Source organism: Cajanus cajan, chromosome 7, assembly GCF_000230855.2.
Source record: "Cajanus cajan strain Asha chromosome 7, NIPB_CcT2T_4, whole genome shotgun sequence".
NCBI classification, from domain to species: Eukaryota; Viridiplantae; Streptophyta; class Magnoliopsida; order Fabales; family Fabaceae; genus Cajanus; species Cajanus cajan.
Window position 1 is genome coordinate 54,803,531 of NC_138523.1, and position 14,547 is coordinate 54,818,077.

A 14,547-nucleotide genomic window follows, 5' to 3' on the forward strand; every position below is an offset into this window, starting at 1 on the left:
AAATAATTTAACATCTTTAAAAGTTCTAATTACACGATTTTCATCTATAAGGCTTTGAACAAAAATAGAGTACTCTATAATTGAAGAAAGACATGCAAACATAAGGATGATGAGTAAATCCGTATTTATGTGTAATATTTGAATCCGTTCTAACTTTAACAGAGAATATTCAGTTTGACTAGGTATGGCAACAAGTAATATCCGATTTATTAAATCAAGTATGAGACGATAATTAATAAGTATACACATTTTCGTCCTATATTTGTATTCGCTTTAAATTTCTAAAAACTTAATTTTTTTAAATTTATTTGATATTTATGTAATTTTTAATATATTTTAAATTTATGTCAAGTGAAAACTTAATTATTGTAATTTTGTTATTATTACTATGTGTGAAATTCTTGCTTTTAATATTCTTTTAAAATATTTAAATTGACTTTTGGATAGATACGAGTATATCCAATACCCAATAAGGACAAGGATGGAGATACGAATCTCATACCTATCATATAGAGACAAGGATAAGTATAATGGAAATGAAAACAGTAAAACTCGTATCCATCTCGTTGTCATTCCTAGCAAGCAAGCAAGGCGTTTTAAGTTGCAAAAACATTTATTTGTTAATTACTTAAGAAGTAATATTTTCTCCTTTTCAAATTAATTAACATTTCATAACTAAAAAAATCAAACATATATATGGTGTGTTTTCATTTTTCAATGAAATTTAAATATTTTTATTTATAATATAATCTTCACTGTCATTAATTCCATATACAAAATTCAACTTATTGTCATTAATTCCATATATATAATCTTGACAGTGGTTATTGAAGTCCAGTTACATATAATTAATTAATAACTATATAAGAGTTAATAGATCTATTTGAACGTTGGTTGGGGAGCAAGTTTATAAAGATTGCAAGGAGAACTAGGGTGTGCCAAGTTGGCGAAAATGGCCCTATTTAATTTGTTCTATGTATTAAAAGCTAGGCAAGTGCTAGCTCTAGTCTCTTTCTTGATGGCAGATGCAATGTGCTTTAAGACATGTCATTTTGGATGAAGAGGGCTAACGGATCTATTGGTGTGATGTGAGATAAGCAAAATGTTGCTTAAACTCTTTGAAATATATTGTCGGCGTGATATTTTTCTCCTACTGAAAAAGGATTGAGCAAGTTTGATCTTTCCTTGTTGCCGACGGGTCCTTGTAAGTGGCCAATAAATCCTAGACTTTTTAACATTTTATTTCCATTAGTCTTTTTGTTATTTGGTTCCTTGTCGTGAAATAGGTGTTTTATTAACCAAATGATATGGGTTTAATTATTTTTTTCAACTTCCTGAAGACTTAAGAGATGATCTTCAATGTTAAATGCAAGTTATTGAATGTGGATCTTTCGGAAAAGAGGCCAGCAGACTTGTAATCTATGCCACACAAGTCAAGAAGTATTCTCTAAAATAATGTTATAAATCCAGCAAAGCTAACACTCCTGAGTTAAGTGAGAGCTCGAAATTAATTATAACGATATATATTATATCATTTTATGAAAACATTTTGTGCTTAAAACATGAAAGGGGTGAATATAAGAATCCAAACTTAGACCATATTTATTTGGGACAGTGAAATTTGCGATCATTTAGATAAAATAGTTTAGATAACATGAATCAATTCATGTGTAAGAGGAAATCCTAGGAGGGGTACTTTGATAAACAATTTTGCTTACTAAGGTTAAGATCTACAGAATGCATATAACTAGGATTTGGTTAATTCTCCTCGTTTTATGTAAGTATGAAAGTGAGTAATTAAGTCAAGCTAAATAAGCCTAGCTAATTTAGGTTTAACTTGATAAGCATAATTTTAGTGTAGGTTCGGCTCATTAAAAAAGAAAGCTTGTTTTTGTTGTTTTCTGAAGTTTAATTTGGTTTACTTATAACAGTTTTTTTATTTAATAAATCTTAGAAAATTATATTACGGTCATTTTGTTATTTGTTTTACAAAATTAATAGGAAACAAGCCTTTGTACGTTTTTACGTATTTAATTTATACATGCATGAATTTTGTTTTTATATAGCTAGAGTTAAGAAATCGACTACCTAATAGGATGTTAAACTTGTGAGGCTCCTGCTATATGTTATCCTAATTAAGCTAAATCCCTACCCTGGCTTTTTTCACTCAACCAACTTTCAAACATGTTGATTGTTGTACTTGATTATTTCCCTTTCGAGGTTTTCCCTTTTGTTAGGATGCTTATCCCGGTTAAGTAATTGAACTAGGTTATTAATTGCTGCTAGCTTTGCTCGTCAAATGAGTTTCTAGAATTTGTTTTGGCCAATTGATCATTTACTAAATATAATTTTTGTTTGCCACGAAAAGAGCAAAGAAACTGTCACACGAGGTATAGTATGGCTAGTTGTAACATCGAAGTGCAGTTGATTTTTACTATGGTTGGATCTTTTGGTTGTATGAAACATTTAGACCATGATAGTACGAATAGATGCTTGGGCTTTACAAAGCAATGGATAGGGTAGGTAAATTTGAACCACTCCACTCGGCATCTGTCCTATGACGAGTGGGTTAGTTAATGCTTGACTGTGTTTCGGGGACCAACTGTGAGACAAATTTAAAGAATTGAAAATGATATATGGACACTCCATACAAAGATATACGTATATATGATAAATTATATAATGCTATAAAAAAAGATGAAAAAATAATAATAAAAGTGTTAATATATAGGGTTTGCACTTTGCACCGTTGAAGAGGTGGGTTCTACATATCAATACCAGAATTGAAGCCACCCGTTGTTTCATACACAACTTATTAGTGTTTTAAAATGAAAATATAAAAAAGAATGAATATAATGTTTTGAATGTTGATATGATTGCTTTAACTAGATCGCGAGTGGTTGTTGGTACAATACGAGGACAGGGACGAACCAATTGAATCTGTGTGGGGTTGGAGATAAGGTAACAAAAGAAATTTCCTTTCGAATATGGGGCATGAATGGGGAAAAATTAATTTTGGACTTACGCTTCCAGTTGTGGAGGGGAAAACAAGTATAATTGGAAGAAAAGAAGGAATTGATATATATTTCAGGAAAAAAGCCATTTCTGTGCTAAGAGAACTCTCAGTCAATATTTGCGTAGCACGAGTTCACTATTGTCGTACTAGAGAACTTACTCTGCTGTTAAAGCATTTATATCTCATTTTTTCTTCCTGTCAAAACATTGCAGTGTTGAACATGACACATCCTTGGCAACTCCGGAATTAATTAAAGATCACTGCTAGGATAAAACCATATATGTGTAGAGATAAAACCCTAAACATATGTATATGTTATGCTTCATTTTGTTTGAACATGTCTTAACAAAACACTATTTTATTATTTTAATTACCTGGAAACACCTGATATTGTAATAAGATTTAGTCATTAGTAAATACTATTGAACTAAATACTTAACCTAAGAGATAGTTCATAATTGTAATAATATAACACTTGGTCTTTCTAGCTAGTCAATGAGTTCAATGACTTCTAACATCACAATGGACCGTTGTTGATACTTTGTAATAATATGTTCTGACTTTTGAATGTCATGACATTATTTTTAGTTTCTCTTTATAAAAATAATGTACAGTTCAATCATTACAACATCAATTTCTTATAAATATATTTTTTTTATGATAAATTCCACTAAACGTTTATACCTAAGGAAAACAAAACCCATTAAACAAGAATCGATAACAAAAAGGTTTAGATGTTTGTTACTTTTCATTTTTGGTATATATAAGAGAGGAAAAGTGGGTTCGATTCAAAAAATCTTGTTACTAGTCACAATGACTGTATGTTAATACCTATAAATGATCATAGGAATCAAAGCGAAATCTTTTTTTGGCATCAACCTTATTCTTTTCTTTGTTAGTTTAACCAACCTGATTCGTTAGTCGTTTTTAAGTTTAACTGAATATTTTGACCGTTAATTTATAACATGGGTTTAGAAAGAAAGTAAGAATACATTTGTCATTAATTTAATTCAAATTAACGTTAAACGTACTATTATATTTTATATATCTTCTTTTTTCAAATGACCTAAATTTCATATAGGAAATGCATAGAAAAACGATGGGATGTGAAAACTGAGGTTACAGCTTGCAGAAATGGGTAGCAACCTTTCCAATGTTCAAGACAGCAAGAAACCCTACATTAGCAGACATTAGCAGAGAACAAGAGAAAACATGCTCCAACAAAACAAGTCTCTAAAGCTTCAAATCTAAGAATAATTAATGGGTAAGTTCATTTCTAATTTATATTGGTGTAACCCTTGAAATAATCTTGATATACTTTCATTTTCAAGTATATGTGAAAAAAATTAATTTAAAAAATTCATTCCTTACATAATTAGGGCCTGTGAGATTGTCGAGCTCTCCATTGAAGATGACATCAAAATATGTAAAATTCCAAACGAATATCCTGTCAAAATGAAAGCTCAAATTAAACATATATATCCAATATTCTGTGTGCTTGCTTATGATCATAAACTTCATCACATCTGTTCCTTTTTCCCTAAAACCAGTTCATTGAGCTTTAGGTTCAAGAAGACATTGTTATATAGAATCAATTGAAGTTACTTGTTGACAACTTGTTACACTGGACAGCATGGTTAATTATTAACCCTGTAAGTTGTCACAATACAACTGTAGAACAGTGACCAGGTTCAAAACACAACAGGAGATATCTCTTGTAACAATATTATTGAGCATGTATATAATACCAGTTTGTAGGAAGGCGAAGAATAAAAATTATACAGGATTTCCACCTACCCTGGGACATAGCTCAAGACTCAAGTGATTGTGATGGGTATGGAATTTAGATAGATGTCATATGCAAATTCAAGTTGTGGTAACAACTCTTTGATACAACAAAATAATAATTGCACAGGATTTCAAAAAGCTTAAAACACTGTGAAAGATCATCAGGTCATGAACTATTACACCACCACACTTCTCAAGAGATTATGTTCGGAAAGATACAGTCATGTTCCAATCAGAACATCAGTAATCCGCTGATCCAAGTTCCATTTCTTGTAAAATAAACCTAATATAAAGAGATGACTAGAAATGAAAAGAAAAACAGAAACTAAATAGAGTAGAAGTGAACTGCCGTTGTAATATAGATTGTATACATAGTAATAACAATTTGGGTGCATGATTTCCTATGCCCTAAGCACCCATTTTAATTATGTTCAGAACATGAAAACATCCTAGTTATCCAATGGATTGTAGCCATTTATCAATTACCTCTGAAAAGAGATCAACAGATCTATCCCTTTGAATATCAAAGCAACTTAGCAGGGAAATATTATGGATAAGTTATTATTCATAATCTTCTAAAAGCTAAAACTTCAAGCATGCATGAATATTTAACAGGCTCAGAGGAATCAATGCTTGGCATGGTAACATTGGTACATGATTAATAGTGATCTCAGTGTTCGTTACCCATAATTTTGTATTATGATGTAAGGGTTAAAATTTTCAATAGCTATATATCAAATTACGCACCAAAAAAAAAAAAAAGAATCAAGTTAATATTCTTGACCATATATATGTTCTGTGGTTATTACTAAATTAACATATTACTCACCAAACCGTCAGTTATAATCAGTAATATTTATTTATCCATTGCTTCAATGAAACTACGAAAATAAGAAGCTTTTAACTTGAAATTGCCACAGAAATTAAATTTTCTGATTAAAACAAAATAACACCTAGTGAGATTCTTGGTATGATTCATCACAGGGCTTCTGTGAAATACGTGATTGACTATTCATCCATGCTTGAATTCGTGAGCTGAAATATTGTCAATTAGAAAATCCACAACATCTAAAAAGATAACTGGAGACCAAAGCTGAAATTTTATAGTTTTCTCCTGATTCTTGTAAACCCTTGCACCAAAAGTACATCACTGCTTTTCACAAAGAAGGCAAATCAATTACATAAATAAAAAACTAAAAGCATAAAGCTGCTAGCGAGTGACTTCATCACTTTTGATAATACTTGTTAAATCACACTTTAAATATTGGACAGATATAATGCACGCAGGACGCAGCAAACCTTTATGCGAACTTTGACATGCCATTGGGTGATTATCAACAAGAATCAGTACAAACATTGTAAATGGGAATATAGGGCAGAAAAAGTTGCTGATAGAGAGAAGAAACACAGAACTATGGGATGATGATTACAAGGCAAAGCACACTCGAGGATTTCATTCTGATCAGATTTTACCGAAAACTAGCACATTAGTGTCGACTCTGATTGATGCACTCCTCCCAAGAATTTCCAAAGATTTGAATGAACCTCTACAAATCTGGACGCAAAAATCACTAAAATCATTGCAAGTTCAAAATCTGAAGCAGTGATTTGAGAAGAAGAAGAAGAATTAAAAATTAAAAACATACCACGGGTTCATGAAACATGTTGATAGATTCATGGAGCCTATTCCACAAAAGTTAGAGCATCCATTAACAAGGCCACTAGTATCCCAGTTTGGAGTGGAATAGGGTAATAGGGGCGCGCAGTACTCATTATTGTTGAAACTTGCATCCCTAGGGATCACAAGGTTTTGGTTTTGGTTTTGGTGATGAGAAGCCATCAAAGATGACGGCCTCATGTTCCTTTTTATCATAATAGATTCTTCAATGACGTTAAAGCCATCTCTCGGTGCTTCGCTATCGATGACATAAGGGTTGTCATAAGGTTGAACCCATCTTGCGCAAGCATCATCAGGTTCAGGCTGAATGGATGACCTCAATTGGTGCAGCATTTGAGTGGTTGCAGTTGCAGGGCACCTCTCATCAAACTCTTGCTGCACCCTTCTACTGCTACACATCTTGTAACAAGTCCTTTCTCTTGCTCTTGCTCTTGCCCTTTCCCTTAACTCCTTTTTTGTTTGAACACAAACATCATCCCTCTGTGACCATTTCAACTTCCTCCCTTTAGAACCATGACCCCCACTTGCCACCAATGATTTGTTGTTATTTGAATCCACAGAAGGGTCGCACGAGCACTTGTCACCCCCACTACTACTGCCGCTATTCTTACTTTGAGCTAGTTCTTTGATTGCATTCTCAGACTTTGTGAAGAGCCACTCAAGGGTGTTACTCGGTTTGTCAAACTCTAACATGTCCTGAAGATCAAAGAACTTGCGGGCTATTTCGCTTGATAATCTCACCCTGCGGTCCCTCAAACCCTGAGATGTGTGAATCTTACTGTGCCTGTCTTTCTTGGCTACGGCTGGTTTCTGGGTGAGAAAATTGGAAATGCTACCATAGTGGGAACCATAGTTAGTGTTTGCATCATGTTCAAGCATGGCAGTGCAGTCTGCAACTGCAAAATTGGCAACAGTTTCTTCAGGGAATGGAGGATCATGCGTAGTGGGAACGAAGGGAACAAGAAAAGGGTCATCAAGAAAGGTGTTGCTTGCAAAATCATTTTCAGGATCAATGAGAAAAGGAAGGGAAGGGTAAGAAGACGAGGGAAAGGTTGGGAAAAGGTTGGAGTCATATGTGGAAGAGAACATCTGCAGATTGGAATTGGAACCAATTTCAGTGGGTGAAAACCCTAGCTATTGTGCAATGAGTAAAAAGATCACAATTATAACACAGAGGTTGCTTCTCTGCTCCTACTTAACGGTCCAAGTACAGTCCTACTCTTATATAATCATTTTCTGAGATTCCCCATCTCTATCTTTGAAAGGAGACTGGCTACTACTAAGTACTAAGTACTATCATGACCATTAAAGAATTATTATAATTTATTTTTAAAGGAGTACTGTATGCTGTTGAGGAAAGTGAGGACAACGGAAAGGGAGATTTAGTTTAGGCCAATGAAGTACTTTGATCATAGTTTCATTTATTTTGTGAATACAACTATATTACTACCAATCTGGGTTAGGGCAGAGGCAGAAAATACGGCCCAAGCATCACGGCAGCACATCGATCAAAAGGACACAAATAACTTTTTGGTTTGTGCCATATTCAGGGACATCAATGCTACACAAAATTTAATTGCCATGCATTGAATAAGGAAGTGAGAAAAACGAAGATCGGTAAATGGAAAAATCTAAAAGGTGCTTAGTTAGATTTAGCTTTTAAATTAGAAATGTAGTTAATTGAGAATTAGATTTGAAAAAGTGAATAGCCCTAACCTTGTGGATATAGTTTTGATGGGTTTTATCCGAAAGGTAATGAACTTTTGAAGTTGAGCCGTACAGGAAGTGTAAAAGGTAGGTGAGAGGCTGTAATAGCTCACCTGTTTCTTCTGTATAAACTCAACAGCAAATACACAAACTCGTCAGGCAAAAAATTACATTTTCATTTTCTCAAAAGCTGAAAATAGTACAAATTGACTAAAAACTTAGTGTTCTTTTTGAATGCGCCCACATAACTTCATTTCAATCCCGAAAAAAGCTCATTCATCTCTGACAGCGATTGCGCAGCTTCCCTGGGATCGATACAGTGATGTTAATGTACTCGTTATAGTATTTAGTATATGAATACGTAGGTGCTTAAAAAATGTGACATTGCATATCATAAGTTTATATATCACTTCAATTAATTTGTTTAAGTTATAATTGATTTAGTTGGCAAGACTTCTGAATGATCTAGAAGTATTTTATAGTACTTTGATTTTAATATGGAAAACCAAGTGATGTAAATAAAAAATAATATGCAAATTGAATACTTTGCCACAAAAAAATTAATTATAAGCCAGTACTATTTATATGTAACTTTTATATATAGTTATTCTACTGAAAACATACTTACTTTGTAATATATCAGAGTTAGATTGTTAGATATTTTATGCATGGTAAGAGGTTTTCCATAAACAAGGCATTGTCATTGGTTGATTTGGGGCCAAACATAAGTGCATGTGAAATTGCTGTATGGTGTAGACTCAACGGCAAAGCCTATAATACTATGCATTATTTAGTCAAGAGTTTGCATGTTTCGGTTGGTTGAAAATGAGAGCACGAAACAATGGCACTCTTATTCTCTACTTTTCTTTCCTGTCAAACTTCCTTCTAAAAACTAAGTGCGTTGGGAGTGTTCGTAGTACACAATGGAATGAATGAGTTTACTATCATTTCTATTTTAGACTTAATTTTTTTATAAAATCATTCATTTCAATTTAGTTTCTATTGATTAACATCCAACAATATTTAGATATAAGATTAGATCAATCTAATTGGTTGGCATACAATATTCATGTATAATTAAATTGTAAAATTTAAAAAGTATAAACTATAATTAAGATGTAAAATCATTGTGTTATATATATAAAATGTCTTATTCATTAAATCAAGAAATTTGTTGGAATTTTTTTTAATCTCTTATCTAATTTAATTTTTCTTTATCATAATCACTTATTAATTAAATTTTAGTATTCTAAAATAAATTATCAATAAATAAAAAATATTTTTTCTACGATGCAAATTATTTATCATAAATTAAAAATATAATTTATATGTTTAAAAATATTTATGTATTCTTATTTTAAATATAATTTATATATTCAAATATAATATTTTTATATATAATTTATCATAAAATTTAATTATATAATATATAATAAATATGTTTGTACATTACACATGCTAAAATACTAGTTTCTTTTTAAAATACATTAGGTTTAATTTTAAAAACCTAAACTCTTCAAAGTTAACTTATATTATTCTTATAAATTCATGAGACGAAATAGATCATGAACACTTCTAATGTGTCTATTTGTTTTATTATTGTAAAAAAAATTTAACAATCACTAGTAGAAAATCAGTCTTTTACGTTACCGTTTTCTCGTTGGTCATAAAAATACCTAACATAAAAATATATACGATGACATTTTTGAAATTAATCTAAACTTTTTTACGTTGGATCAAAGGGGGTCCGACGTAAAAATTAAAATCGACGTCGAATATGAAGTACAGTTCGACGTAGATTTCAATTTTTACGTTGGACCCCTTTTGGCCCGACGTAAATTGGTTGTTTTATTCCCCCCAGCACCTTTGTCTTCTTCGTGCACGCAAGTGTTTTCACATTGTTTTCCTCTAGCGATTTCCGACAACGGTGGTATGAGACCTTTGGATGTTTTTCGGTCATGGTGAGCAGCGATAATAACGGCGACAAGACCTTTTTTTTTAATTCTGAACCTATCTCTCCGATTAGGTCGAAGCATTTAGGCATTTTCACGGATTGAGGTTAGTGCTTTCATGCGTGTGTTGATCTTTCTGTGTAAAAATATTGTTTTATTCCTGCACGCGAGTGTTTTGACACTGTTTTCCTCTTCAGCGATTTTTGGCGACAGCGGTGCGAGACCTTTGTGCGTTTTCCGTTCACAGTCCACGGCAACAAGACCCATTTTTTATTCTAGACCTATCTCTTCGATTGGATTGAAGTATTTGGGTATTTTTTGGACGTGTTCACGAATTGAAGTTGTTTTTTTGTTTGTCTGTCAACCATTTTTCGTCGAACGTGGAGGATGTCTGAAGTAATTTTAGTCGGCTAAAACACCTTACGTAAGTTTACGTCTTCCGCATTGACGTCAGACTTTTTTCCGACATAAAAAGTCTAAAATAACATATGTAAAATGTCTCTTTTATACTAGTGAATTATCATGTGAATATATATATGAGCATTTGTAAATTTTAGTAAAATGCTGAACGTCTTAAATATAAATGTTCTAAATAAAATTTTTTAAAATTATAAAAGGCAAAGAAATAAAATCTAAAAAAAATTATTTAAAACTATTAAAATATAGAAAGTTAATTAAAAATTAAAATTGAAAATTAAAAATATTAAAAACTGGCATATATCATGATCTAAAAGAAAGAAAACTAATAGATTAATCTTCTCTTAAATGGATGTAGATAATATATAAGTAAGGTGTACAGCGAAAATAAAAAATCAAGATTAAGATATTTTGAATATTTTAAAATATATTTAGTTTTATTGTTACAATTGATATTATATTGTTAATTGTAATAATAAAATACATTGATTTTCTAGCATGAATGGAAGATAGGACACACTTCATGTATTTTTGTGGCATTGAAGAATTACTAGTTTATTTTAATTTTATCATATTCAAATAAATTATCAACTCGAGCTATGGAGGGAGTTGGGGAGGGATTGATGTGGAGGATGCATATATTACTACAATAATTAGATGAATCTAATAGTAAAAAATGATGCTACACCATAGCCTTTATCGTTGTTATAAATATGAATATATATTATTAAAAAATATAGATATAAATTACATGACACGTCAAATATGTTGTTACATCACATTCAAAATTAATATTAAAATTATGTATAGTTATATGTCAATATATATATATATATATATATATATATATATAAACTTTTTATATATTACTATATATAATTTTTTATAGTATATCATTGATGCTCCATAGACAAGCTGCTAGCATAACTAAATGGAATCTTATATAGAAAAGAAGAAAGAAATAGACACACTAAACAACCCACATTTTAATTTGACAAAACAATCATATATTAATAATTAATAATAACAAAAAAGGATAAAAGAAATGGATTTGAAGGGACTTACCAGTGTCACTAAAAAAGATTGTCTTTCAATGACATGCATCCTATCATAACACAATATTCATTATTAAAAATTATTTTTATTTATTTTATAGATATAATATATGTTTATATATTATTAAAAAATGTAAGAATAAATTATAGTAATACATGATAAATATTATTAAATCTCATTTAAAATTAATATTAAAATTATATATTACAAATATATATCAAATATAAATATATAAATATATATATATATATATATATATATATTTTATAACAATACTTTTTACATATTACTATGTGTAACATTTTTTTTTTAGTGTGTCAGATAATGCTTGTGAAAGCAAAAGAGAAGAGGTTTTAGTTAGATTCAAGAGTGATAGAGTTGGAGATGATGACTTCTACTCTTGAAACCATAATTATTGCGTTCTTATTGAGCATCCAATCGCATAACCCTAATCGACAAGGAAAAGAGTGTATAGATTTGAAAATGACGATGATAGAATTGGGGTTAATGTTGCCGCCTTTTCATGAACTCGCATGTCTCTACCTCTATTCCTGAAACCCTTAACTCTTGCATTCTCATTGAGCATCCATTGCATAACCCTAACTTGTGGGAAAGGGAGAGAGGTTTGGGTGATGGAAGTATACCAACACGTCTTCAACAACAATGCAAAGTGGTTGACACTACTCAATCAACAATGTATAGTAGTCCATAGCTAGAGACATGGTTGATTTTAATATTTCATGGGTTGTAACTGAAACCATTAATATCGACCATTATATATAAATAATTTGAAATAATAAATATTTATAATATAAAAATATATATATGTGATTTAATTATGACTTAATATATAAATTGATTTATAATTTTTTAAAAATATTTAATTAGGTATTAAACTATTTCTTTTTTATAATTTGACTTTTCATCTTTTTTATAATTTAGTCCCTACAATTAGAGGTTCATTTATAATTCGTGATATTTAATTTTACATGATATTTTTTTATTTTCTTATACTTAGACAATCATATAATATTACTATTTAATATCATCATTCATGTACATTAGGTTTTAAATTCTACTAGTTAAAATTTCTTACTATTCTATAATTGTTATCATTAAAGAGATTATGAAAATATAAGTAAATTAAAATCCACTAGACATGTAGGAATAATTTTACAGGTATAAAGATATTGAAAAAAATATATCATATTTCACAAAATGTAAATAGATATCTAATTTTGAAAACTACATTCAAAAATAAAAATGATGAATGACTCAATTATAAATATCTTTAATTTAGAGACCTAATTAAAAAAATTCAAAAAATTTATAGACCAAACAATGTATTAAATTTTTAATTAAAAATAACGTATGTTTTATTATATTAAAGAAATAAGAATGTTAACATATCTAAAATAGGTATAGTATATTTTTTTTTATTAAATTTACTTTTATACTATCGTTTATTGTAAAATATTATATAAATAATTTTAAAGATCAATAGTAATGTATCTACAAATTAGAAGGACAAAAATAAATTGAGAAATTAGAACTAGATTTAAAAAAATTAGGATAAAAAAAATATTTTACCCTTTTATAAATGTAATACATAAAAAATTAACAATAAAAATAAAGAAGACATTATAATTGTATCATTTTATATTTAAATATTAAAAAAAAAGGAAATATATAAAGGGCTATAATTTTTATTTATTTTTAAAAATAATATAAAATTATAACAAAATTATATAATTTAAAAAAAAATGAGTTCATCTTAATCATGAATCTGGACGGTTGCCCCTACGATCAAGACACAAGAATTGTCCATGATCGACCTTGATTTGGGAGACAAAGAAATAAGGCTAAAAACTTATTTTGGTCCCTTATAATATTTTTTTGTTTCAATTTAGTCCCTCATTAATTTTTGGTCTCAATTTGGTCTCAAACTAATTAATTGGTTTTAATTTACTCCCAAATTAATTAATTAGTTTCAATATGGGACTTCCGTCCAAATTATTTAAATGGAGTTAACTTTTGGCCACGTGGATGCCACGTAGATGCATACGTGGCATCCACGTGGATGAGAATTTTTTTGAAAACACCTGGACCCGGAACGGCTCGTTCTGAAACCGGAACGGGCCGTTCTGGTTGCAAAATTAAAACACCACCAATGAAGCAGAACGGGACGTTCTGAAACCAGAACAGCCCGTTCTGCTTTCAGAACGGCCCGTTCTGGATTCAGAACGGCTCATTCCAAGACTGTGAATAAAATATTCTTTACTTAATTGTGTTTTTGATATTATGATTATGCAATTTTGATCTCTAAAGCTTTAATTGAGTAATTTCAGTCCTTAAAAGATTATAGTTGTGTAATTTTAGTCTCACAATTTTTAATTGAACAATTTTAATCTCTCAAATATCATAATTGTGCAATTTTAGTCTTTCTCATTAAAAATTTAATAATTTTAAAATTTTAATATATATATATATATAATGTTTTAAAACTATATAATTGTTTGTTTATTTAAATTAACGTATATTTTTTTTTTAATGTATCAAATGATATATTTATTATTACTAAATAAATAAAATTTATATATTATTAGTATTTTAATATTACTGATAAATTAATATCAATAATATTTTTACTATATTTATAAATAAACTAATAATTTGATAAATATAACTTAATATATATTAATATACTTTTACAAAAATATAAATATATAAGATCAGATATATATTTCTAATTAATATACTTATATTTTTGTAAAAGTATATTAATATATAACAAGTTATATTTATCAAATTATTAGTTTATCTATAAATATATTAATAATATTATTGATATAATATCGAAAATTATAATATACGTTAATTTGAATAGATAAATAATTATTTAATTTTAAAACATTATATATATATATATATAT

General features: G+C 29.5%; 1 protein-coding gene across 1 annotated transcript; it reads right to left on the minus strand.

Moving 5' to 3' along the window:
* Window positions 1-5,454: 5,454 nt before the first annotated feature.
* LOC109812805 (transcription factor DICHOTOMA) lies at window positions 5,455-8,402 on the minus strand. The gene is made up of 2 exons (XM_029273037.2): window positions 6,451-8,402; window positions 5,455-6,359 (listed from the first exon to the last, which is right to left on the minus strand). Coding segments are annotated over exons 1-2 (1,122 nt in total). The 5' UTR covers window positions 7,572-8,402; the 3' UTR covers window positions 5,455-6,358.
* Window positions 8,403-14,547: the final 6,145 nt, after the last annotated feature.

Coding starts and splice junctions, on each gene's coding strand:
- LOC109812805 (XM_029273037.2), bottom strand. CDS start 7,571: ATGTTCTCTTCCACATATGACTCCAACCTTTTCCCAACCTTTCCCTCG.